General features: G+C 41.6%; 1 protein-coding gene and 1 long non-coding RNA gene across 2 annotated transcripts; one reads left to right on the forward strand and one right to left on the reverse strand.

Annotated features, from left to right (window-relative positions):
• Nucleotides 1-4,032: 4,032 nt before the first annotated feature.
• CNEP1R1 (CTD nuclear envelope phosphatase 1 regulatory subunit 1) lies at nucleotides 4,033-19,006 on the reverse strand. Its single transcript, XM_015084034.3, has 6 exons — nucleotides 18,861-19,006; nucleotides 17,709-17,780; nucleotides 14,743-14,816; nucleotides 11,636-11,745; nucleotides 11,465-11,519; nucleotides 4,033-5,399 (listed from the first exon to the last, which is right to left on the reverse strand). Exons 1-6 carry the CDS (start codon nucleotides 18,883-18,885, stop codon nucleotides 5,358-5,360), a joined length of 378 nt encoding a protein of 125 aa, XP_014939520.1. The 5' UTR covers nucleotides 18,886-19,006; the 3' UTR covers nucleotides 4,033-5,357.
• Nucleotides 19,007-19,010: 4 nt separating this feature from the next.
• On the forward strand, nucleotides 19,011-27,262 carry LOC113595224 (uncharacterized). The gene is made up of 3 exons (XR_003415707.2): nucleotides 19,011-19,227; nucleotides 20,068-20,140; nucleotides 27,101-27,262. It is a non-coding gene; the product is annotated as an uncharacterized LOC113595224 (long non-coding RNA).
• The last annotated feature ends 277 nt before the right edge of the window (nucleotides 27,263-27,539 follow it).

The raw sequence follows: 27,539 nt of genomic DNA on the forward strand, positions 1-27,539 counted from the left end.
GGTAGACAGAAACCATGACAAATACCCCAATATCCACAGCGAACACTAATAGCTCACAAAATGGCAGGGAAACAGGTTTCTCTACTGCCGGACTTCCTGGAGCTTTTAGGTTTTTGGGCTTTTTTTTTTTAAGTTTATTTATTTTGGGGAGAGAGGGAGAGAGAGAGGGAGAGGGAGAGAGAGAGAGAAAGAGAGAGAGAGAGGGAGGGAGAGAAATCCCAGGCAGGCTCTACGTTCAGCATGGAGCCCAACACGGGGCTTGAACTCAGGAACCATGAGATCATGACCTGGGCCAAAATCAAGAGTCGTCGGAAGCTTAACTGAGCCACCCAGGCGCCCCCACTGCAGGGCTTCTTGGAGCTCTTAATACACTTTGGAGCATGCGGAATCTCCAGAGGGGGACATAAGAGTTCCCAAACACTGGTGATCACAGAACCTTTATTTCTGTAACAGGTTACACAGGATGGGAAAGGGTGGCAGGTTTCATGCTCCACTGCTACCCCTCAGCCTCCCACTAGCTCTCACTCCTCTGGATCCCCTAGCTGCACTCTAATTCAGGAGCCCAAATCTGTCACCTGGACTGTCAGCGCAGTTCCCAGCTGCTGGCCCAGGCCATGCCCCTTCAGTCCACAGTAGTCAGTCACCATCATCAGATGCAAATCCACTTGTCACTTCCTACTTACAACACTCGGCGGCTCCCCACTGCCCTCACAGAACTCGTGACCCCTGGTTCCTACTTACCTCTGTGGTTTCATCTCTTGCCACAACTCCTCTCCAACTCCATGCTTCCAGTCACATCCGGGAACTGCCTGTGCTCCACAACAACCCCCCCCCTCCCGGGGCCCCACCCTGCCCTGCAACTGACCCTTCAGATCAGTTTGGAGAAAACTTTAGAAAGCCCTGTGTGGGCTGGACCCCCTCCCCTGGGGGGACCTTTCATAGTACTTAAACAACATGGCAACTGCTTCATCACTGGTTTGTATTCCCCACTGGTTCTGAGAGGACAAAAATTCTTCCTCACATTTTTCTTTTTTTAAAAAAAAATTTTTAATGTTTTTAATTATTTTTGATACAGAGAGAGACAGAGTACGAGTGGGGGAGGAGCAGAGAGAGAGGAACACACAGAATCTGAAGCAGGCTCCAGGCTCCGAGCTGTCAGCACAGAGCCCGACGTGGGGCTCGAACTCATGGACCGCGAGATCATGACCTGAGCCGAAGTTGGATGCTCAACCGACTGAGCCACTCAGATGCCCCCTTCCTCACATTTTTCATACCTAGCAAAGCACCTGCCATGAGAAGGGCAGCCCACAAAGCAATGAAAGAGTACCCCAGGAACTTTCTGAGAAGACAATCTTTTACTTTCATTTTCGTCTTGCACACAATCAGACTTGCATAGCAGATAATTAATCACAGATGAGAAATGTGTTATTAAATGTTTCATGATGCAGACAAGATGCTCTTCCTATTTTTTGAGGATAAAGATTATACTAAAAAAGGTAAGAGCTTATACTTACCCAATGCAAAAGCATTGCAAGTGGAGTCTGCAGAAAGGATGAAACTCAAGCTTCTGTGGTTTCAGCAAGAGGAAAAGATAGGGGAACTGTAGATGCTGATAAGGGCAGAGCCTCTGTTAGCTAGCACGATTCTTAGCGGAGTCTCTAGTCAAGGTCAATCAAGGGGCACCTGGCTGGCTTAGTGGAGCTTCCAACTGTTGGTCTCAGGGTCATGAGTTTGAGCCCCACGTGGGTGTAGAGATTAACTAAAAACAAAAAAACTAAAAAAAAAAAAAGTCAATCTAGAGTCCAGTTCTAAAGGAGAAAAGAGCTCTTCAAAAAACAGCCGTTATCGGGGTGTCACAAGCCTTGATGTTGTCAGTGAGGCTATTTAAATGGAAAACACCTAGAATCGTTTTATTTTTTTGTTTGAAGTTTTATTTATTTAAGTAATCTCTACACCCAACACAGGGCTCAAACTCATGACCCCAAGATCAAGAGTCCTATGCTCTGGGGCACCTGGGTGGCTCAGTCAGTTAAGCGTCTGACTTCGGCTCAGGTCATGATCTTGCAGTTTTGAGTTCGAGCCTCACATCAGGCTCAGACCTGTTGTGCTGTGCTGACAGCTCAGAACCTGGAGCCTGCTTTGGATTCTGTGTCTCCCTCTCTCTGCCCCTCCCCTGCTCATACTCCTATCTCTCTCTCAAAAATAAACATTAAAAAAAAAAAAAAAGCCACATTCACTCCACTATTCAGGAGCTTGCTTGGTTCTTAAAAGATAAGAATTTCCTCATGGTTATCCCAACTGAGACGTTGGCGTTGGAAGGAGTTGTTTTCCAACTTTCACGATTTGGTTTAACAACTAGATTTACAGAGCAATGACTCTGTAGCATAGTGGATATAAACCTGGCCAACTGGCATTATACCTCTTTTATAAATGAGGAAACTAAGCGTGCACAATTTGCCTAAAGTTACAAAACAAGCAAGTAGCAGATCTGAGATCCAAATCCAGACAGTCTGGAGTAAGAATCTACATTCTTTTTTTTATTTTTTAAATTTTTTTCAATGTTTATTCATTTTTGAGAGAGAGCGAGCATGCACAAGCCATGAGCGGAGGAAGGGCAGAGAGAGGGAGACACAGAATCCGAAGCAGGCTCCAGGCTCTGAGCTGTTAGCACAGAGCCCGACGCAGAGTTCAAACCCACAAACCATGAGATCACGACCTGAGCCGAAATCAGACGCTCAGCTGACTGAGCCACTCAGGCGCCCCAAGAATCTAAATTCTTAACTGTAACATTATAATGGCTCATGAATTAAGTTCAACACACACACACATCTTTTCAGTCAAGACTTGGATTCTGACGCTGGATCTGTCGTTAGTAAGTCGTGGAGAGCCAGAGTAAAGTCACTTTTAAAATCCAAGACTGCCTGGGTGGCTCAGTCAATTAAGCTTCCTAACTCTTGATCTTGGCTCAGGTCACAATCTCACGGTTCGTGAGACTGAGCGCCGTGTCAGGACCTGCCCTGACAGCACGGAGCCTGCTTGGGATTCTCTCTCTCCCTCTCTCAAAATAAACAAACATGAAAAAAAAAAAATCCAAGACTGCTTTCCCTACCTGTGACATTGGACTGGACTCAGTCAGTAATTTCCTAATAGTGTGGAAGGGGGTATGAGAGGGTCTGGGTGGTGGTAAAGAGAGGCTAACCTGACAGGGATCCTTTGACCATTTCAATCAGACCAAACTTTTTTGGAAAAATCAATTGTTCTACTATAAGTAAAGGTATAAAAAATCTTAGGAACTATAACAAATGTTTCTTTCTTGGAGCCAATATATTCCAAGCAGTCTAGCATCAGGAAATCCTTGAAAGCATGCCAAGTTTATGTACACACTATTTTTCTAAGGGAGAGAAGATTCAAGGCTTTCGTTAAATACTCAAAGTAGTTGATTACCCTAAAAAGGATTAAGGACCTATAAAATCCTTCCTCAGCTTTATGTGCTTGGAGGAAGATGGCAATCCAAATTTGTAAAGCACAATCAAGAAAACCTGCATCTCCTGATTAAGAGCCAAATGTCATTACATAGTGACAAGTTAATACATACTGAAGTAGTCAGTATGTAGTCAGTATGAAGTTGTCGTAGCTTAATAAACTGGGTAGCTACAATTGCTACTTGAAATGTGCTCTACTAGACAGAGTTAAAGAATGGTAGTATCTAGGGACACCTGGGTGGCTCAGTCAGTTAAGCGTCCGACTTCAGCTCAGGTCACGATCTCGCGGTCTGTGGGTTCGAGCCCCGCATCAGGCTCTGGGCTGACGGCTCAGAGCCTGGAGCCTGCTTCTGTGTCTCCCTCTCTCTCGGCCCCTCCCCCATTCATGTTCTGTCTCTCTCTGTCTCAAAAATAAATAAACGTTAAAAAAATAATAATAATAAAAGAATGGTATCTATTTCAAACTCGCCTGTATCTGATACATATGGTACCTTAAATTTTTTAAGCATTACAGATTTTCAATGAATCAAGAAAAAAGCCCAATCACTAATTATATATAAAGTATTTATTTTTATGCACATATTTACCTACAAAATTTACAGAAAATAAAACAATGCCGAATATATAGAATACCCTCTTATGACTTCGTAGGAGCAGAGGGTTTTATTGCTGCAGCTTAAAGAATTAAAATTTTATACACATGAAAGCCAAGATCAACACATTTAAGTGGTAGCCTTGCTAAAAAGTTTGTGTCCTGTTAACTGAATTTTCAGCTTTATGGTAAATGGAATTTAAAAGACAGCTTGTGAAATAATTTAAACCTTTTCAAAATCTTCTAGTAAACAGGTAAAAGGCACCTCCAGTTCTTTAAAATATTTACAGCAATCCTAATAGTTTCAGTTTCAGGGCTATTATAGTACATGTGGCTAATATGCATACACAGTATGTCATTAACACTCTCTGAACAGTGAGAACCGTGGACTCGGGTTTGTGGTGCCGCTCCCACGTGACCTTTGTGATGGAGGGGCTGATCAATTACACCTGTGCAACACTAGTGTCACAGCCACGTCCACCACAGCATAAAATCCAATTATCTAAAACAATGACTATCGAATTCCCAGGCATTACATAATTTATAACTAAACTTGTATATTCAGAAGCCTTTGTGGAGTGTTCTTAAAATTAATTAAAAAACATAAAGTATATTCAGCGTTAAACGAAAACAATGAACAGGAAACTTACTAACACAATAGTGGCTGAGATTCACTATCTGGCTTAATGAAAACTGTTTCTCAAAACGTCTATAATTTCTTACAACGTACACAATGGAGAGGAGTCTTCCTCAGTTTAGGCTCAATCCGATGTTTTTCTTACATTATGATTAGAACAGAGGAGTGTAAGAATGAAAGGCACAGCTATGCAGGATAGCTGGGTATAAAGAGCTGTGGGGATGGCAAACAGATGTTCCTGAAATACTGGTGCAGGAGAACAGAGTCCGAGTAACATCTCCCTCTGTAACATTGGCATTGATTTGCTATTTACAGTAGTTTGCAAAAATACATTATAAAAACTGGATGAGGTTCTGTTTCTAAGTTTAACTTAGTAACATACAGACATACTTCATCTGCAAAAGTCTCTGCAGGGTCTGAAGTACTAAAGTGACACTAATACTGAAACACAGATAATCAAAGGTACCGAGCCAGAGAATGCGAGCCATCATCATCAAGATCACCTGGGTAAATATTGCACACTTCTTGTCAGTTGTTGCTATGACCTTCACATATCCAACTGTAAAAGGAATCCTTTATGGCTTTTTGCTCAATCACTTATTTGAAGAAAGGCTGTTGGAGGTCCCATAACAACGAGCGTACATTGTCATTGAACATGAGGCCTAGGTTTCAAAATGAGTTTTCCTGTCTGTAAAGATGAAAAAAAATGTTTCAATACACAGTTCTATTAAAAATATCACTTCTCCATAAACCTTAAAGTGCATTTGAAGGGTATCAGAACACCCCTCTATATTAAGTAAAGATTAATCAATAGTTACGTTTTCAAAGTTTTCCTTGTGTGGAGCATTCTTTCTGAAATCTTCATCACTTTAAAACACAATCTGTTTGATGAATTCCCTGTCCACTGGCTACCTAAAAACCGACCAATCAATCCAATGAATAAAATCCCAACATGTATAAACCAATTCATGCTCCTTGCCAAATGGACGTTTATAAAACATAAATGTATTTGAGCAAAAACATTTTTCCTTTTCCAACATTACATTTTTAATTCCAAGTGAAAATGTAAACCAATGGTTGGAGTACTGGACACTCACAAACTCAGTGTTAAGTGGATATAACTCTTCTGTGAGGCCAACGGTCTTTTTTTTTTTTTTTTAAATATAAGCTCTACACCCAACATGGGGCTTGAACTAATGATCCCAAGATCAAGAGTCACATGCTCTATGGACTGAGCCAGCCAGGTGCCCTGGACCAACTGTCTTATTTATCCAAAAAAAGGGTACATGCCACATAATCCAAATAGTTCTACTTCTGGGAATTTTTCTGAACGAAACTGGACTTTAGTGTAAAGCTGTACACAAAAATGGTACTAGTTCTTTCATTCAATATCTACTGAGTGCCCACTATGGGCCAGGCCTTGCATGAAATGCTAGGGATCCAGGAATGAACGAGACAGACTCTCTGGTCCTCTTGGAGCTCAAGTTCTGGCAGAGAATACAATACGTAATATAGAAACTGTGGAAACAACTGTATGACGAACAGGGCATTATATCATGATGCATCCGTAAAATGGGACAATACATGATTAAACAAAACAGAAGACCCTAACTATGACAGTGTGGGTAAAAAGCCCAGAACCCTGCATGCGATTCACATGCAATACATGGTGGCTCTTGGAGCCTAATATTGGGTCAAAGAAGCGGGTCTGAAAATTCCTTAATATCTTTTAGGAGAAGTGAGAATGTGCAACATAATATAAGACACCTTTGGTTGCTGAGACTCCAGTATCCTCAGGTCAAAAGTGCTGTCCAGGGGCGCCTGTGTGGCTCAGTCGGTTGAGCATCCGACTTCGGCTCAGGTTATGATCTCAGGATTCTGGGTTCGAGCCCCACACTGGGCTCTGTGCTGAGAACTGGGAGCCAGGAGCCTGCTTCAGATTCTCTGTCTCCTCTCTCTGCCACTCACCCACTCACACTGTCTCAAAAATAAATTAAAAAAAAAAAAAAAAAGTGCTGTCCAGATTCTGGTCACCTTAAGATTCTCCCTTTCACTTCATTTTCAGCCATTTGATTTTTGACAATTCCTTGATACACTGGTAGAACTTGGACACTAATTTTTTCACTGTTTTGTTGAGGTACAATTTATATACAGTTAAGTGTTCAAACCTTGTGTACGGTTTTATGAGTTTTAACAAATATATACGGCCACACAGCCACCACTCAGATCTAGCTACAGAACATCACCACCACCCAGAAAGATCCTCCATGCCCCTTTCTAGTCAATGGCAGCTCCACTCCTTAGACAGACATAACCACTTACCATAAATTCTGCCTGTCTCTGATCTTTACACAAATGGAATACTAGTGTGTGTCCTTTTGCATCTACTTCTTCCACTCAATGGGTTTGAGATTCATCCATGTTACTGTTTCAGTAGTTTGTATCATTTTATATTGTTGATTACAACATAAAATATACAGTATTCCACTGCATGAATAGACCATTTGTTTTATCCACCGTTTTAATCTATTTTAAATTACATGAGTAAGACGTTAATATAATCTCATTTTTTATGTTTTTTAAAAATTTTGAGAGAGAGAGAGAGAGAGAGAGAGAGAGAGAGAGAGAGAGAGAAGCATGCACGCATGCACAGGGGAGGGGTAAAGGGGGAGTGGGGAGAATCCCAAGCAGGTTCCATGCTATCAGTGCAAAGCCTGACATGGGGCTCAAACCCACACACTGTGAGATCATAACCTGAGCCAAAATCAAGAGCTGGAGGCTTAACTGACTGAGCCACCCAGGCACCACTAATGTAATCTCGTTATTAAAAAATTCAAATACAGGGGTGCCTGGCTGGCTCAGTTGGTGGAGCATACAACTTTTGATCTCAGAGTTTTGAGTTCAAGCCCCATGATGGGTGTAGAGATTACTTAAAAAGAGAAAATAAAAAATGCAAATGCTGCTAAACAAAATCCTTCCTTCCATCTATCTCAAATTCTAGCCCTCTTACAGAAGAAATCAGTTTTAGCATGAATTCTCCCAGACTGTGTTCTATGGGTTTACATTCATATATATAAATAAAACCTGGAGGGTTTTTTTTTTTTTATTGTTTATTTATTTATTGAGAGAGAGTAAGTGAGCATGGGGGAGAGGCAGGGGAGAGGGAGGGAGAGGGGGAGAGGGGGAGAGGGAGGGAGGGGGAGAGAGAAGGGGGGGAGGGAGAGAGGATATCCCAGTAAACAAAAATGAGCAAAGAAAAAGGAGACAAACCAAGAAACTGAGTCTTAATTATGAAGGACAAACTGGTGGTTACCAGAGGGGAGGAGGAGGGGGGATTGGTTAAACAGGTGACGGGGATTAAGGAGTGCACTTGTGGGGCTGAGCACCAGGCGATGTATGGAATTGCTGAAATCACTATATTGTGCACCTGAAACTAACAGAACACTGTATGTTAACTCTACCAGAATTAAAAAATAAATGGTACTAGGGAAAAAAACAACTGAAAAAAAAATACCAAACTGAGTATATTGTTTGGTAATTTTCTTCTTGCACCTAACTTATCTTGGAGGTCCTTCCATGTCCACATTTACAGATTTACTTGTGCTTTCCTATTTTCCCACCCCCCCGTTAACATAAAACCTGTTTCCATTTTTTCCATACTGCAAAGGATGCTGCGATGAACGACCGCGTACCTGCCTCCTTGTGTACATGTGATGGTCCCCACTGGGGGGAGATAGAGAAAAGGAGAATGGTTGGGTCGTGAGGCATGCCAATTTTACATCTTACGGGATGATGAAACTGCCTTCCAACATGGCCATACCAGTGTATGTTCGCCAAAGGCAGTGTGTGGATGCATCTACTTCAGTCAGCACAGTTCTGGGGGTTTAACTTCTGCCCATGTGACAGGTAGGCAAGACAAACAAATGGAAACTCAGTTTTACCTTGCATTTCCCCAGTTACAAATGAGGCTATTTGTAGTACCGCTTCTATGATTTGACTTACCTTTTCCCACGTATCAAATGTACTATTTGTCTTTTTTTATTGATTTTTAATACGTCTTTAAATATTCTGGATTCTATCCTCTACTAGATACCTTTCAAATGTATGTATTTTTTGATCTTGAAAGAGAGAGCGAGAGCGAGCCTGAGTGCACAGAGGGAGGGGCAGAGAGAGAGAGAGAGACAGAGAGAAACTTCTAAACAGAGTCCACGCTGTCAGCATAGAGCCTGATGTGGAGCTCAATCCCACAAACTATGAGATCATGACTTGAGTCAAAATCAAGAGTCACATACTTAACAGAATGAGTCACTCAGGCGCCCCCCCCCCTTTAAGTTATTTAGTTTTTGCAATAATCTCTACACCCAATGTGGGGCTCAAACTCATGACCTTGAGATCAGGAGTCACATGCTTTTGCCACTGAGGCAGCCAGGTGCCCCACAAATACCTAATCACTACTTAATTTCTTGCCTTTTGCTGTACAAAATTTCCAAATGTTGATGCAACTAAAGGTATCCAACCTCTTCCATGATGGCGTTTCTGTGTCTTAAAAAAGAAAAAGGAGCTTTTCTGCACCAAGATTATAAACATATTCACTTGTATTTTCTTCTAATGCTTTAATTGTGGGATGTGAATGTCTTCTTAAATACATTTACAACCAGGGGCGCCTGGGTGGCTCATTCGGTTAAGCATCGGACTTCGACTTAGGTCGTGATCCCACAAGTTGTGAAGTTTGAGCCCTGCGTTGGACTCCTCACTGACAGTGTGGCGCCTGCTTGGGATTCTCTCCCTCTCCCTCTGCCCCTCCTCCACTCTCTCATTCTCTCTCAAAATAAATAAATATATATATATAAATAAAAAACTTTACCTGGAATTTAGTTTAATTGATGCAGAGATCTAAATTCATTTTTTTCCAAATGAAGTCAATTATCTAAACACTACTAGCCCAATTCTTCCCTTTTGACTTAAAATACTATCCTTATTCTCTCCTAATTTTTAAAAAAAATTTTTTTATATTTATTTTTTTTTGAGACTGAGAGAGCGAGCGAGCGAGCGAGCATGCGCAAGCCAGGGGCAGAGAGGGAGGGAGACACAGAATCGAAGCAGACTCCAGGCTCTGAGCTGGACATGAGCACAGAGCCCGACATGGGGCTTGAACCCACAAACTGTGAGATCATGACCTGAGCCAAAGTCGGACACTCAACCGACTGAGCCACCCAGGCGCCCCCTTCTCTCCTAATTTTTAAAAAATCAGTGTTGGGACCCCTGGGTGGCTCAGTTGGTTAAGTGTCCAACTTCCGCTCAGGTCATGACGTGATTCTGTGCTGACAGCTCAGAGCCTCCAGGAGGCTTTGGATTCTGTCTCCTTCTTTCTGCCCCTCCCCGGCCTGTGCACGTGCATGCGTGCACACTTTCTCTCTCTCTCAAAAATCAACAAAGAGGCACCTGGGTGGCTCAGTTGTGTCCAACTTCCACTCAGGTCATGATGTGACTTCAAGCCCCACCTCGGGCTCTGTGCTGATAGCTCAGAGCCTCAAGCCTACTTCAGTTTGAGTCTCCCTCTCTCTCTGTCCCTCCCCCACTTACACTCTGTCTCTCTCAAAGGTAAATAAATGTTAAAAAATTAAAAAAATAAAATAAACATTAAAAAAAATCAAAGTGTTTAGTCTTTATTCTCTTCACTCATAGCAGTGGGCTTCCTGCTCCTAGTATCTTTTTTTCCTCTTTATTCCAATTTTTTATACAAGGTATTACTTAATACATTAAAAAACATTTTTTTTTAATGTTTATTTATTTTTGAAGGAGAGAGAAACAGAGTGTGAACAGGGGAGGGGCAGAAGAGAGGGAGACCAAGAATTCGAAGCAGGCTCCAGGCTTTGAGCTAGCAGCACAGAGCCCAACGTGGGGCTCAAATTCATGAGCTTTGAGATCATAACCTGAGCCAAAGTCAGATGTTTAACTGACTGAGCCACCCAAAGCACCCCAATAATTTTTTGATTTGAAGGAAAAAAACACCTTAATAAATAAATAAGCAAATCAAAACCATGAGATTTCTTATCTTTTAATTTTAACTAGGCTCCACCCCCAATGTGGGGTTTGAACTCACCATCCTGAGATGAAGAGTCGAGTGCTCTACTGAATGAGCCATTCGGACACCTGAGATACTCTTCTCTTAATACGTCAAAACCTGATCAACTTTTAGAAACACAGTTGGCTTGTATGTCTGCAGTCTGTTGATCTGAGATCTAATTTAAAATCCTACATACAGAATACCATTAGTTTACAAAACCTACACCCACCAAACTAGTTTTGGCCCATAGTGACCACTCTATATTAGACCTATGATGACTTCAATTATAAGACACTACATGGTGATTTTATGTCATTAAGAAAGATTACACTTGATCTTAGCCAAAAGGCTAAAAAGCGATGTCATTAATAAAGATTAAACTGGGGGTGCCTGGCAGGCTCAGTCAGTAGAGCCTGTGACTCTTGATTTCAGGGTTGTGAGTTCAAACCCCACACTGGCACAGAGCTTACTTACAAGAAAAGACTAAACTGTACAACACCACAAATCATTAGACGCATCTCAATTTCAGAGACGTAAATGTGTATCTTAGGATCAGTGCTATAAAGAATATTCCCACCATTAACCCTTGCCGACTGACAATCTATATCATTGTCTGTTTTACTTAAGCCAAAACCGTTCAGTCCTCTCACGCAGATCTGTAATTTTTTAACATAAACAATACTCACATCGTCACAAGACATGTTGTATTCTGCTAGTACAGTTCGACATCGAGCAGCTATACTGAAAAACTGTGGTCAAAGGAAAATTGATCATATGAGGAATAAACTTTTAACAACCCCTAGATGATCAAGAAGGTGCTTTAAGCTGAGACTAAAACTCAATTCTGCAAAGGATACATTGACGGCGCAACGACCCGCTTGTGTATTCCAGCAAAAAACAAGCCTATCAGAGTGATACAGCTAATGGTGAAGAATGGGTGATTCCATAATGACGTGAAGAAGGACACCTGAAAAAGAAGAGTTTGAAATATAAAAATGTTCAAAATCTCAGAACAATACCAACACCTACCTCCCCACTTAAATACATGTTAACATTTTAATCATCTCAAAATACGAGGATTTGAAGAATTCAAAATAATCTTAGTTGTTTTGCTGGCCATAAAAATAATTTGTTTCATATCTTTCACCTAACAAGATAGCAATAATCCCCCCATTCATTCTCAGGACTTGAACCATTACAAATGCATTCCTATAATCAAAAACCATCCTACCAAAAATATTTACTGAACCCTTCCTAGCAAGAAGCAATTTAAAAAAGCACAAGAACAGGGACACCTGGCTGGCTCAGTTGGTAGAGCATCTGACTCTTGATCTCAAGGGCCGTGAGTTCAAGCCCCACATGGGGTATGGAGCCTACTTCAAACAAACAAACAAATCAGAGTCTAAGAGAAACAGAGGGCTAATTTCAGATCTGGGTATAATCAGATGACAGCAGGCAACAGGACAACATGAATACGTGGAGACAAGAGTCCAGGATCCAGCACTGGAACAAGAGTGGGCACTGTAGCCAGATGAGTGGGGAATAGAACTTGAAGAAGGAAAGATGTGTTTAAAGTCTGGAAAAAGAAATCAAGTGGACTAGTTACTAAATGGGAGCAAGAGAATTAAGCCAAAGGCCTGTGTACCTCACTCTCCTACTGAGAGATGCGTATGTATCTCAAGAAAGAGAATTAAACTTAAAAAAAGCTAGCTGGGCCAGCATGGTATGGGTTAAATAGATTTGTCAGATGAAGAAATGAGAGGCTGAAATATCAGAAACGGAAAAAGCTCCCAGAAGAATAAAATTCTGAATAAAGGTTAATAGTCCAGAGGAATGTCTTCGTGAAACCTTTAAGGACAGGAATTTCCACAGGCCAGCTCTATTTCACATGGCCTACACCATATAAGCACATATGGTGTCTTAGGTGTTAATTTTAACTAGAACAGTCAGTATCAGCTTTCTTTCCTCCATGGCAACAATCAACTGCATCTAAATCCCAATTTCCCCCTTTAGATCAGGCGTTTGTGTACCGTCCAGTGGGCTATATTCCTTCTCTCCTCAGGTTCTCCCAGCTAGACACACACTGGCTTTCGAGTCTGCAACTCTTGCTACAGAAACAATTGCTTTTTAAAACTCCTTTCAGGTTTGAGGTTATTAAATACTGAAATACAAAGAGCTAACCCTTAGGCTAATAGTTATATTCTCACCTAATTTAGAAAATTACATTAACTACAGAGTTTTGGGCCTATTTCAAATTACATTTAATTCTGTGTTTTATTAAGATCTCAACTAGCTGAAATCAGCTTATATTTTTCCCAATTAGAAGTCAGATTCATTTCCCAAGACAGACCTTTTCAATCTTCTTGGCAGCCTCCTCACTCTTCCCCTGAAGATGAGCACCAGGCACAGGCTTAAGATCCGACTTTTTTAAACGAACACACAAGAGAGTTTCCTATCTGCCATGAAAACTCCTCTATTAACGTAAAATTCCATCTCCAACCTCCCCTACCTCCTATTCTTTTATATCTCCACCCCAGTGGATAAAGTCAGAGAAACTACATGCTGAATAAACCCCTGGCTGCCTGAATTGCCATTTGGACTGCTGACAAAAGCTGGCTTTTAGGTTTTTCTTCTGTAGAACCTAACAGACTATAAATAAAGCTGGTAGAAGGAGTCTACCTAATTACACTTTAAAAAAGGATGTGGGTTTACGATTTGAGAAAATTACAACATTACCTAAATAAAGCTCCACTGAGAAAAAAAAAACTTCACTGAAAAATGGGAGACTGTGGCTTCTCTAATAAAAAAGCGTGAGTTTGAAATTAAGGTACAAGTTAGAAGAAAGAGGTAGAATTTTGAGAAACACGCTATCAGATTTCATCAAAGGATGCTTCAAGAAATAACATTATGAAATCTGTTATTGCATTTGGTATAGGGATGTTCTTGGACAGTGCCCAATGGGAGATCTCTCAGTGTTTCCTATATTAAATTTCAGGCAGGAAATTTTTTTTTAAAGATAAACGTGGACAAAATTTTTGCTAGCTTATGGAACTTATACATGTGTTCTCTTCACAGAGAAACAAAACCATGGAACTGTGACTTTATTGATTAGGTAACTCAGAGACTAATTTGTAACTCAGTTTTGGCAAGTTTTCCGGCCCACATGGCCTTGTCTGTGACCTGGTTTCCTTCCTGTTTTTGGCCCTCCAATCAGTCTTTTTTATTCTAATCTGACTTTGTTTTACACTTATATTTTGCTATTTTATCATATGTTTCCTGCAAAGTCATCTCAAATACTTTATGGTATGAGGAAAGGAACTACCAAAGACATGTCATAGAAGAAAATGGTATTTTATAATTTTTTAAAGCTGGCACAGATGACCCTAAATGAACAAAGGAGAATAAAGTCAATGTTTACACTGAAATATTTAAAAATATGTGAATATACGTAAAAAGATATGTAAAAAGCTCAGAAATGAAGGAGAAGTAGTATAAGTGGAGTAATATTTCTTAGGCCTTTTTCCCTGTGAAAGATACTTAATCTACAAGAGCCAACCAAAGTTTTTCTTAAGCAAATGAATATACAGGATATTTTTAATATAAGGATCAATATCACTACTTGTAACAATAGGTAGCATTTGAATAATACTTTACAATGAACAAAGCACCACTACATTACCTCATTTAATCTGCAAAAAATTTTAAATCAAAACTTCTGGGGGCGCCTGGGTGGCTCAGTCAGTTGGGTGTCTGACTTCCGCTCAGGTCATAATCTCATGGTCTGTGGGTTCAAGCCCTGCATCGGGCTCTGTGCTGACAGCTCAGAGCCTGGAGCCTCCTTGGGATTCTGTGTCTCCTTTTCTCTCTCTGCCCCTCTCCCACTTGTGCGCGCTTTCTCTCTCAAAAATAAATAAATGTAATAAAAAAATAAAAATAAATAAATAAAATAAATCAAAACTTCCACCTTTTGTGTCTCGGGATCTATTAACCAGTTCCAGGCACCAGTAGCTGTACAGACAGATACCACTATGAGAAGCACTGAAGAAAGATAAACATGAAATTAGTAAGGACATAAGCCGTCCACAAATACACAAATCTATAAATGAATAAATGTATACAAATACCACCAATTCCTAATAAATGACAGCCAAAGGATGCAGCATTTTATTAAAATGGGGAATGCACTCAACTGAGGAATTAGGAAACTTGCTGTATGACCTTGAGGAATTCACATAAAAACCGGGATACTTAGTAACTGAGGATAATACTGTCCTTATTAATTTAGTCAGAACTTTCGAAGATCAATGAAATTAAAAGCAGTAAGAACCAAGATAGTAAAATTTTAATAGAAGATTCCATATTATGTAACTTTCAAAGTGCTTTGTGATTTTGCAGATTTTGTAAATTCAAGTTAAAAAACAAAAAACACCTCTCATTTTCAAATGTAAAAAAACCAAAGACTCCTTTATGAATGCACGGAGAATTCTGACTAGAGGATTTTGTCTTGCAGACAATTGTCTGCTGTTAGGAATGCGGAGTACACAATCAAGATCAGATTTTCTTTAGAGACTTGAAGATCAGGGTAGAAATGACTGATAGTAGAACTAAGAAAAGTTTTCTTCCTCCCCACTAAGCTAGAATTATTTTAGGAATTCTAAATAGATCCTAAATAAAACGTAACAGTAAACGGTATTGGGCACCTGGCTGGCTTAGTCAGTGGAGAATGTGACTCTGATCTTGGAGTTGCTGGTTCGAGCCCCACATTGGGTATCGGTATGTGTGTGTGTATGTGTATATATATATGTATATATGTATACAAAAAGGAAATCTTTGAAAAATTTTCTTTTAAAAATAAATGGTACTCCTGGAAAATAATAAAAGTGCACTAAGACTTAGTTAATATTCTGGGTATCAAGCTACTGTCCTTCAGTTAGGATGCAGACAGTGTTAAAATGTAAAGATCAGGATTCAAAGAACAATAGAAACATAGTAAAACTGTATCTAGGATTCCTGGTGATGTACTTTTAGAAGAGGCAAATCATAGGAAAACAATCTTCATTTTAGGTATTTAGTATAGAATCAAAATTTCAAAATTACATTCTCAGCTCAGAACAGACTAAACTCAATTTCTTATAATTCCTTATTTCAAATAAGAAATATATACTACACAGATGCCTCTTTTGAAAAATGAAGCAAAAGCAAAATCAAACCCACCAGAAGGGACCTCAGACACATATTTTTGATTGGTGTATTACCCAAGCTGAAGTCATTTTCACATAAGCACAGAGACCATGAATCACAGAAAAAAATAAAGTACACTCACTATATTATATTTTGTAAGATAGGACATTATCATATACATTTAAAAAAATTTTGGGGGTACCTTCGTGGCTCAGTCAGTTGAGTGGCCGACTTTAGCTCAGGTCATCGTCTCACAGTTGGTGGGTTCAAGCCCCACATTGACAGTCAGAGCCTGGAACCTGCTTTGGATTCTGTGTCTCCCTCTCTCTCTCTGCCCCTCCCCTGCTCATGCTCTCTCTCACACATTTTAAAAAAAAATTTTTTTTTACAAAAAAAAGGAAAAAATTTGAAGTAGCAGTGAAATAAGGTTTATGGGGTAATTCCTCCATAAACCAAAGAACTTGAGAAAATCATTACCTGTAAATTCTGACCAATCAGAATCCTCACAGCATACAAATAAAATTTTGCCAATAGATCTAATAAAAACATCACAAACAGTCTTGACACAGAAAACACTCCTAACTGCAATAGTGCTCTCTGGTCCCACAAACTGAATTACATTTTGAAATGCAGGATGTTTTCAACATGTGCTGTTGTACTTCCCTCTTTGCAGGAATTCAATTTAAAAAAAAATTTTTTTTTAATGTTTATTTATTTCTGAGACAGAGACAGAGCATGAGTGGGGGAGGGGCAGAGAAAGAGAGGGGAACACAGAATCGGAAGCAGGCTCCAGGCTCTGAGCTGTCAGCACAGAGCCCGACACGGGGCTCAAACTCAGACTGCGAGATCATGACCTGAGCTGAAGCCCGGCATTCAACCGACTGAGCCACCCAGGTGCCCCTGCAGGAATTCAATTTTAATAATATACATCCAAGAACCTAAGACTGGTCTCAACATAAGTAAAGCATTTTGTGTGCTGAGGTCATTACTTGTGTATTTGTCTGCATTTCTTGCGTATTTCCACGGGGTAATAACCACAATTCTTTCAATCCTATTTTGTGTTACTTGTGACATTTTGAATATACAGTTAAAACGTGAATTTGTTTTCTTGGATAGGCTTCCAAACAACACAACCACGCTCTGCTAAAACTAAGGGTAATTTTATAACCTTTGTAAAGTATATGTTAAATATGGTTTTCCTCAATAAAACTTCAACAGTTTATAACCAAATTGTAAAACTGCTAAACAAACTCACTTATCAATATTGTAATATTTAATTTTAAAAGTGCATGTATTTTAATGGAAAAATAAAAATTCAAACACATAAAACACTGTATGGCCAGTTCCTTTTCTTCACAATTTCTTTAGGATGCATTGTTTACAAATTTAAATAAATTTAAAAACTGTCACAACAGGGGCGCCTGGGTGGCTCAGCCAGTTAAGCCTCTGACTCTTGATTTCTGCTCGGGTCGTGATCTCACAGTTTATGAGATCGATCCCTAGTCCAGCTGTGCGCTGACAGTGTGGCGCCTGCTTGGGATTCTCTCTCTGCTCCTCCCCCACTCTCTCTCAAAATAAACAAACTTAAAAAAAAAAAAAAGTAAAAACTGTCAAAACAAAAGGAAATCTTATGGTTTAGTAAAACATTTGTTAACCAAAAATTTTACACAAAAGCAAATCATTGCTAGGCAGAGATAAAAGTATCAAATGTCAGTTTATTTTGCCTTAAAGAAACATTCAAGAACTTACTTCTCCAACGTCCAGTGGCAGGTTGCAAACAATGAATATATTCTGTAAGTCTCCTCTCAAAAGCCTTGAGATCTAGGTAAAGAGATGTCAAATTCCTAATTAGCCACTCTGACGAGTTTGAATCTATTAAGATGAAATTTTAGATACTCTAACTGCTTCAGGTGTTACACGCCAACTTACATGTATCACTGCACTGTTTACTTCGTTTACTATGACAGCTTTAAGCACTTGACAAAAACATTAGATTTCTTTAATTCCAATTTCACATATAAGGAAACTGGCTGGTTCACTTTTAGAAGCTTCGTAAATGGTATGTGGAAAATCAGCAGCAGCCTCAGCCGGCGCCAAAAGCTAGAATTTTGGGGGTTGCAAATAAAAGGATCAGAATCAGGGCGAGTTTTAATTCTGTTGGAACCAAGAACTTTTAGAACAACGTATTCCCCTAACCTCAAAGGCTTCCAGGTCTATTTGACCGCAATGACCCGATTCCGTTTTCCAGCCCTCATGTTTAATTAATGGCTATGCTTTCTGTCCGGTCTTACTGGACTCCTGATACGGCTAACGGGTGGGTGTGGAAAGACACTCCCCTTTCCTCCCTCTGAATGGGTTACAGGTGATCTTCGTGACACTACTGAAGCTCAAACTCGGAGGCCTTCTAAAAGGGGCGTCCAAGGTGCTCCTGAGTGAGCAAGGAAGGCTCGGCCGCGTTTCTTAAACTTTAAAAGGAGATCAAGAGGCACTCCCTTACTCCAGCAGTTACCGGAAACCACAACAGGAATTAAAGATACAACTCCCATGGTTATCAATATAAAATAAGGTGAATTAGCATTCACAGAAAGCAAAATGCAAATCTTTGCCAAGGAATAAAAACAAAAGCAGTACAGAAGAGGGGCTCCCGGTCCAAGCTGCGGGGGTGGGGGGATGGGAGAGCTGACGCAACGGCCCCCCAGAGCCCTAGGAGGCCAGACGCGCCGGAACCAGCGTCCGGCCCTCTCTGGCCGCCCCTCGGCCCCCAAGCTCCGACCCCCTTCAGTCCATCCTTCTCGGCCTCCTCTCCCCGGGGCGGGGTCCTCGCCACTCCAGCCCCTCCAGAGCCCCGCCGGCTTCCAGGAGCCCGGGACGGGCCCGGGCAACCCAGCAAGCCCACTCTACCTTCCGCCTGCTCCAGCGAGTTCATGTCGGGCGGCAGCTCGGGTCACCGCCGCTGTCCCGTCCGCATCGCAGCTCCCCGGCCCGCGCCCGGCCCGCAGCGCCAGCTCCCACCTCCAACAGCTCCCCGCTGCCCCTCCCCGTCGCACCTCCCCTTACCTACACCCGCTACGCTCATTGGGCATCACTGCCAGACCCCACAACTAATACGGTTTCCTATTGGTTAACTCCGGCACCGGCCTCGGGGCCTAGCGTTGGACGGTCAGCCGGAGGGACCAAGAACTGCCGGCGGCCGAGCTGGTGTAGCGCTGGCGCCGCCGCCTGCCCCGGGGGGGAACTGCAGCCTGTCCGAGCCAGTTCACTCATAAAGGTATTCTTAGCTTCTTGTCAGGTTCTTTCATTCCTCAAATGTTTATTGTTGAGCGCCTATTTCCTTCCCAGCGGTGTCCTGGTCGCTGATGAGGGAATCAGAAATGAACCAGCTACACTCCCTCTAGCACGTAAGGGAGTGTAGAACAAACTAGAACCCAAATAATGGATTTAGGTAGAGTACCTCTTTCCTTGATAACCTAACTCCTTAAGTAGGTATATTTCCCTTGGTCAATTTTTCTCACCTTACCCGACTTTCATAAATCATAAAGAAGGCAAGCAAAGTATGAGCCCCAGTACCTAGAACTTAAAAAAAAATCTGTAAGTTATTGACTACATTTATATTTAGTTAAAATGCTTCTTATTGGGTTCCTTGTGGTTATTCATCCAAGAACTATTTATTGCATGACGTTCTAGGCACTGTATTTTATCAGGGATACAGTTATGAGGAAGATAGAGAAGATTTCTGTCCTAAGAGAGGAAGGGTTACAGCAAGCAATAAACATGCAAATAAGTAATGCAACGCTTGACCTTGGGGTCCTAAGTTTGAGTCCCACGTTAGGTGTAGAGTTTACTTAAAAAAATAAATATCATGCAAGTAATAATTGATTTCAGATAACGATAGGTGTGTGAAGGAAGAAACAGTAATACCATGCAGTGAGCTAAAGGAGGGGTAAATTAATTAATTAATTCATTAATTGTTTAAGCCCTAAGTCAAACTATCCCTTTTCACTTCTTGCTCAAGGCTCCATTTCTCCATCTCCAAGCCTTGTTCATCACGTTTTCCTTTGGTCTCCAGCAGTGTCTAAAGAATGGCTACTGAGCACCTGTTATATTATAGGCTTTTCTGGGCTAGATGCTGGGGAGGTGAGGAGTGAGACACACTGATGAAGAGGACAGTACAAAGCACTGTGGTGAGTGGGAACTGTGCTAACAGCCTCCCAGAGACCTGTTAACTGCAGGTCTTCTGCTTGCCTGATAGGGTATGTCAGTTTCTAGCAAGAGCTTGGAACAACAGAAAAACCAAGGACTACCTCCTAGGGTTCTCCCTCTCCGTCTTTCATTTTCAACTGTGCTCAAATAAATGTTGAATGTGTCTTTGAAAGGGTGCACATTCTTAGCTTGTCACGGGCACAGACATGTATGGATCGTGGGGGTTAGGAGGCAGTAAGGGAGGAGAGGAGGGAAACGTATTTCCCTCATAGTCAGGTTAAGAAATTTTGGTTTTTGTTGTTGCTGTTTATTTGTCTGAGAGAGAGAGACACACACACACACAGAGGGAGAGCATTTGCGCACACACAGGGGAGGGGCAGAGAGAGAGAGGGAGAGAGAGAATCCCAAGTAGGCTCCACGCTGTCAGCCCACACAGGCACCCTTATCTGATGTTTTTACAAATCCTTTGGTCTCCCCAGTACCTTGGGTTCAAAATTCTTAACCTGGTTAAGATATTGAAGCATTCATACATTGTTAGTAGGGGTGTGCCTGGGTGGCTCAGTTGGTTAAGTGTCTGATTCTAATTTTGTTTCCTGGAAGGACTTTTATTTATTTGTTTGTTTATTTTTTATTATTTCTCATTTTATTTTTTTAAATTTACATCCAAATTAGTTAGCATGTAGTACAACAATGATTTCAGGAGTAGATTCCTTAGTGCCCCTTACCCATTTAGCCCATCCCCCCTCCCACAACCCCTCCAGTACCCCTCAGTTTGTTCTTCATATTTAAGAGTTTCTTATGCTTTGTCCCCCTCCCTGTTTTTATATTATTTTTGTTTCCCTTCCCTTATGTTCATCTGTTTTGTCTCTTAAAGTCCTCATATGAGTGAAGTCATGATACTTGTCTTTCTCTGACTAATTTCACTTAGCATAATACCCTCCAGTTCCATCCACGTAGTTGCAAATGGCAAGATTTCATTCTTTTTGATTGCCGAGTAATACTCCATTGTATATATATACCACATCTTCTTTATCCATTCATCCATCGATGGGCATTTGGGCTCTTTGCATACTTTGGCTATTGTTGATAGTGCTGCTATAAACATGGGGGTGCATGTGTCCCTTCAAAACAGCACACCTGTATCCCTTGGATAAATATCTACTAGTGCAATTGCTGGGTCGTAGGGGTAGTTCTATTTTTAGCTTTTTGAGGAAACTTTATACTGTTTTCTAGAGTGGCTGCACCAGCTGGTATTCCCATAAGTGTCTGATTCTTGATTTTGGATCTGGTCATGATCTCACTTCACTGATCGAACCCTGTATTGGGCTTTGTGTTTACAGCAAGGAGGCTGCCTGGGATTCTGTCTCTCTTTCCCTGCTCGTGCTTTGTCTCTCATTCTCAAAAATAAATAAACATTTAAAAAAAAGAGTCTCTTATGGTTTGCTTCCCTCTCTTTCTTCTTTTCTCTTTCCCTACATTCACCTGTTTTGTTTCTTAAATTCCACATAAGAGTGAAATCATATGGTATTGGTCTTTCTCTGACTTATGTTGTTGCAGATGACAAGATTTATTCTTTTTTAAAAATACTTATTTATTTATGAGAGAGAGAGAGAGAGAGAGTGCACAGGAAAAGGGCAGAGAGAGAATCCCAAGCAGGGTCCAAGCCGTCAGCGCAGAGCCTGATGTGTGGCTTAAACTCACCAACCATGAGATCATGACCTGAGCTGGAATCAAGACTCAGAAGCTTAACCGACTGAGCCACCTAGGGACCCCACGATTTCACTCTTTTTGATGGGTAATATTCCAGCGTGCATGTATGTGTGTGTCTGTGTGTGTCTGTGTGTGTGCATGTGTGTCTGTATGTGTTCACCATGTTTTCATCCATTCTTCAGTCATGCTTGAAATTATTAAAATTTTTTTTTTGAGAGAGAGAGCATGCTCGGAGAAGGGGCAGAAAGAGAGGGAACAGAGGACCCCAAGTGGGCTCTGCATTGACAACAGAGAACCTGATGTGGGGCTCGAACTCATGAGCTGTGAGATCATAACCTGAGCTGAAATGGACACTTAACCGACTGAGCCACCCAGGCCCCCTGAAAGTTTTTTTAATTGAATATCTTCTTATACTTCTTTGTGATAAAATTATGTTTCTAAATTAAAATTTTTTTTAATTTAAATTTCTTGTGACTAAGGGACTCTATTTTTAAAAAGTACTCTGGGGGCACCTGGTTGGCTCAGTGGGTAAAGTATGCAACTCGTGATCTCCAGGTCATAAGTTTAAGTCCCTCACTGGGGATAAAGCCTACTTAAAAAAATTATTCTGGGGGCGCCTCGGTGTCTCAGTCGGTTAAGCGTCCGACCTCAGCTCAGGTCATGATCTCACAGTTCATGAGTTCAAGCCCCACGTTGGGCTCTGTGCTGACAGCTTAGAGCCTGGAGCCTGGTTCAGATTCTGTGTTTCCCTCTCTCTCAGCCCTTCCCCTGCTCATTCTCTGTTGCTCTCTGTCTCAAAAATAAATGTTAAAAAAAATTATTCTGGATTGAGTTACATTATAAATTATCATTTGTAAACAATCAACAAAGGCAATATAAATATATTACAGATACCAATAAATGATAACAAATGGAATAAAATTTGGTTGGAAATGGGGGCACCTGGGTGGCTCAGTTGGTTAAGTGTCTGACTCTAGGTTTTGGCTCAGGTTGTGATCTCACGGTTCATGGGATTAAGCCCTGAGTTGGGCCCTGTGCTCATAGCACAGATTCTCTCTCCCTTTCTCTCTCTGCCCCTTCCCAGCTCTGTCTTTGAATTTTATTCTTTTCTTTAAATAATTTTTTAAGTTTTTAAATTTATTTTGAGAGATACACAGCGTAAGTGCGGGGAAGCAGAGAGAGAAGGAGAGGGTGAGGGCAGAGACCAATTTGGGGCTCAAACCCACAGAGGTGCATCATCTTGGCCTGCACCAAAACCTAGAGTCAGATGCTTAAAACCGAGTCACCCAGGCGTCCCAATCAAATTTTATTCTTTTTTTTTAAGTTTATTTATTTATTTTGAGAGAGAGAGAAAGAGAGGGTGGGGGATATACCTGTACTGTACATTGTGGTATATTGTGAAATGATTTTTCCAATCAAGCTAATTAAGAAATTTAAAATCTGACATAGTTACCTGTGTGTGTGACAACACTTAAGATCTATTCTTTCAGAAATTTCTAGTATACAATATAGTATTATTATTATTGTTATTATATTTTTAAGTAAACTCTACCCCCAATGTGGGGCTCAAAATCACGACCCTGAGATCAAGAGTCACATGCTCTACCAACCAAGTCAGCCAGGTGCCCCCAATACAGTGTTACTGATTATAATTGCCGTGTTATACATCAGATTCCCAGGGCTCATTCATCTTGTAACTGGAAGTTTGTACCCTATCATCAACCCTACTCCATTTCCCCTACTCTCCAGCCCCTGCTACTATTTAAAAAATAACTGTTGGGGAGCCTGGGTGGCTCAGTTGGTTGGGGCGCCTGGGTTGGGCTCAGTCTGTGGGTTCAAGCCCTGTGTCGGGCTCTGTGCTGACAGCTCAGAGCCTGGAGCCTGTTCAGATTCTGTGTCTCCTTCTTTCTCTGCCCCTCCCCTGTTCATGCTCTCTCTCTCTCTCTGTCTCAAAAATAAATAAATGTTAAAAAAAAATAACTGTTGCCTAGGATGTAGAGAAATTGGAACCCTTGTTGGTGGGAAAATGAAATGATGCAGCTGCTATGGAAAACAGAATGGCAATTCCTCAAAAAAAAAGGATTCACAATAACTGAGAGGTAGAAATAATCCAGGTGTCCATTGCCAAATACAAGGATAAGCAAAGTGTCGTGTGTGTATATATATATACATGGAACATTATTTGGCCTTGAAAAGGAAGTTCTGACACTATAACACGGATGGACCTTGATGACATTACACTAAGTGAAATAAGGCACTCACAAAAAGACAAATACTGTGTGATTCCACTTACATCAGGTACTAGGGTAGTCTGGTTTATAGAGACAGAAAGTAGAATGGTGGTTGTTGGGGGAGGGGGCAGGTGGTTCTGAGAGCTGGTTGGTGTTCAATGTGCAGTTTCCAGTTTTACGAGATGAAGAGTTCTGGAGATGGGTAGCATTGGTAATTGCACAGCAATGTGCGTGTACTTAATGCCATGGGTCAGACGCTATGTGTGTTTTACCAAGATTTAAACATGTTTAAAAACACACAATAACCTATCATCCAAAAATATTTTATAGCTCTCTCACTCGATTAGGCCCTGGTTAGAGCTCTAGCAGCTTCCCCTTCTGCAAAAGGATTTCTTACTTTGTCCAAAGACTCTTCCTTACCTCCTCAGTTTCTGGAAAATATATCACAAAGGCTTTACCAAAAGTTATCAAGAACTAATTTGTTGTGGTCCTCCTTCACTCAGAGACAACTTGTTTAACCCAACGCACTCAGAAACAATTGGGAAAGATTGCAATGTTAGCCAATTTACATACATCTTCGCCAATTTCTTTAATATTAAAAAAAATTTTTTTTAATGTTTTTATTTTTCTTTTTTGAGACAGAGAGAGACAGAGCATGAGCAGGGGAGGGGCAGAGAGAGAGGGAGACACAGAATCCGAAGCAGGCTCCAGGCTCTGAGCTGTCAGCACAGAGCCTGACGCAGGGCTCAAACTCATGGACTGTGAGATCATGACCTGAGCCGAAGTTGGACGCTTAACCGACTGAGCCACCCAGGCACCCCTTTAATATTTTTTGAAAAATGAAAAAGCTTTGGGGTGCCTGGGTGACTCAGTCGGTGGAGCGTCTGACTTAGGCTCAGGTCATGATCTCATAGTTGTGAGTTCGAGCCCCAAGTGGGGCTGCTCTCTGCTGTCTGCACAGAGCCTGCCTCGGATCTTCTGTCCCCTTCTTTCTGCCCCTCTCCTGCTCGTGCACGTGCTCGCTTTCTCTCTCTCTCTCTCAAAAATAAACATTTTTAAAAAAGAATTAAAAAAAAGAAAAAGAAAAAAGCTTTTATCTTATAACTCACCTTAAGTATATTTTCATGGGAAGCTGGAAGGAGCTGATTGAGCTTACTTAATTTATAGACATTCTTCACCATTTACTCTAATTGCCAAAAACCACTCTTCATTGTCAAGCTAATCAGTGAAATCACACTTTGTTTCTGTCAGAAACATAGCTTTCTCTTCCGGTGCAATTCCCAGAGAAAATCAACAGGAGCCAAAATTGCTTGTATCCAAAACAATCCTCCACGCTTAACAGAAACATGTACAAGACAAGAGAGCCAGGACTGTAGGACGGATTTAATATGCCTTCATTTAAGGAGGCTTCCAAGGTGACCCATGTCAAATGTGAGGCCTTGGGGGGCGCCTGGCTGGCTCAGTCAGTAGAGCATGAGACTCTTGATCTCAGGGTTGTAGAGTTTACTTAAAAATAAAACCTCTTGGGGCGCCTGGGTGGCTCGGTCGGTTGAGCGTCCGACTTCGGCTCAGGTCATGATCTCACGGTCAGGGAGTTCGAGCCCCGCATCGGGCTCTGTGCTGACAGCTCAGAGCCTGGAGCCTGCTTCGGATTCTGTGTCTCCCTCTCTCTGACCCTCCCCCATTCATGCTCTGTCTCTGTCTCAAAAATAAATAAACGTTAAAAGAAATAATAATAAAACCTTTTAATTAAAAAAAACAAGGTGCCCTCATTGTTCCCCAAGTCTTTTCTGCGCTAGGGCCAATCCCCATTGTAATTCAGAGTGGCTGGAGATGGGCCTTTCTTTTGTAAAGTGAGCTTGCAGGGGGATTGCTGGAGAGGGGGGTGAGGAGAACCACAGTCCCAGGGCGAGGGAATGGGGCGTTCGGTTTCTTTGGAGACTCCCTTCTGCTCTCTCTCAATGTGGGGTTTAGGGGATATGCACTACCTTTGATTCTCCCCCACACCTGGTGTTTATCCATTTTCGCCATTTTTATAAATGGCCCAGCATCCACTGGGCGTTCAGCCAAGAACCTGTGGCTCGTCCTTGATTCCATCAAGTCCCTCTTTTTTCCAAACTGTATCCCAAATTTCCTCCCTTCTTACCTCCACCTCTACAGCCCAGGTCTGTAGCCCACCATCACCCTCGCCTGGAAGACTGCAAGATCCTGTCAACTGTCTTCCTTTCTCCTGCCCCCCTTCCTGCTAGTGTTTCTCCGGAGAGTAGGGACTGTAGCTGGAGGGGTCCTGTCCCTCCCTTACTTAAAACATCCCATTGCTTGCCTTTACACTTAGCATAATATTTGAATAAGATCACCTTACTAGGGTGACCAACCTGTTTTGGGCCAAACCAAGAATAATTTATCACTTCCAGAGCTCAGTGGGCTCTGTCCCTGATAGCCTCCATGACAGCTTCTCACAAGATCCCTTGCCATCTCAGTCCACTCCCCGATTCCCTCATTCCCCTTCTCTCTTTGGTTTCTTTGGCTCCAATCATATGGGCTCTTTGCTGTTCCTTGGAAGTCATGGGTGTCTCAGGACCTTTGCACCTGCCATTCTCTCTCTTTGGAACTCTTGCCCTTGGCTTGCTCTTGGCATTGGCTTCAGTCCAATATTCCCTGCTTAAAGAAGCCTGGGATCCCTGATTGTCTGGCCCCCACCTCTTCCTACGTATTCACTATGGAATGTGAAGCTCTCTTTGCGCTTCACTTCCCCCCCCCGCCCCCCTACAAATGGGGGGGTACTATCTCCCAAAAGGATGCAGTAGGGATGCAATGAGATACTCCTTGCTCAGCCCTCAAATCACTGTTGAAACAGTAAATTCTTCATTGCAAATGTGATTACTGCCCCATCCTGTTTGCTTCCTAGCACCTGTCAATGTTTGATACAGTCCTATTTATTTATTTATTTATTTATTTATTTATTTATTTATTTCGTGTTTATTGTCTGTCTTTAACTAGAATGTGAGCTCCTCCCAGGTGAAGATCTGGTTTATGTCCTTCAGTGACTAGAACAGTTGCCTGGCACCTATCAAAAGCTCAAGACCTGTTAAGCATGACTGAAGTTTGATGTTTGCTCATAGTGTGAGTGTGCCTGATGCCACTCAGTTGTACGCTTAAAAGTGGCTCCAACGGTATATTTTACCACAATAAGAAAATGTACATTAATGTCACGTAAAACCTATTTGATAACTTTCTTTGTTACAAAAAAATAAAATCGATGAGGCACCTGGGTGGCTCAGTTGGATAAGTGTCCAACTTCGGCTCAAGTCATGAAATCACAGTCCATGAGTTCGAGCCCTGCGTCTGACTCTGCTGACAGCTCAGAGCCTGGAGCCTGCTTCGGATTCTGTGTCTCTCTCTCTCTCTGTCTCTCTCTCTCTCTCTCTCTCTCTGCCCC

The sequence above is a fragment of the Acinonyx jubatus genome, chromosome E2 (genome assembly GCF_027475565.1).
Source record: "Acinonyx jubatus isolate Ajub_Pintada_27869175 chromosome E2, VMU_Ajub_asm_v1.0, whole genome shotgun sequence".
Lineage (NCBI taxonomy): Eukaryota > Metazoa > Chordata > Mammalia > Carnivora > Felidae > Acinonyx > Acinonyx jubatus.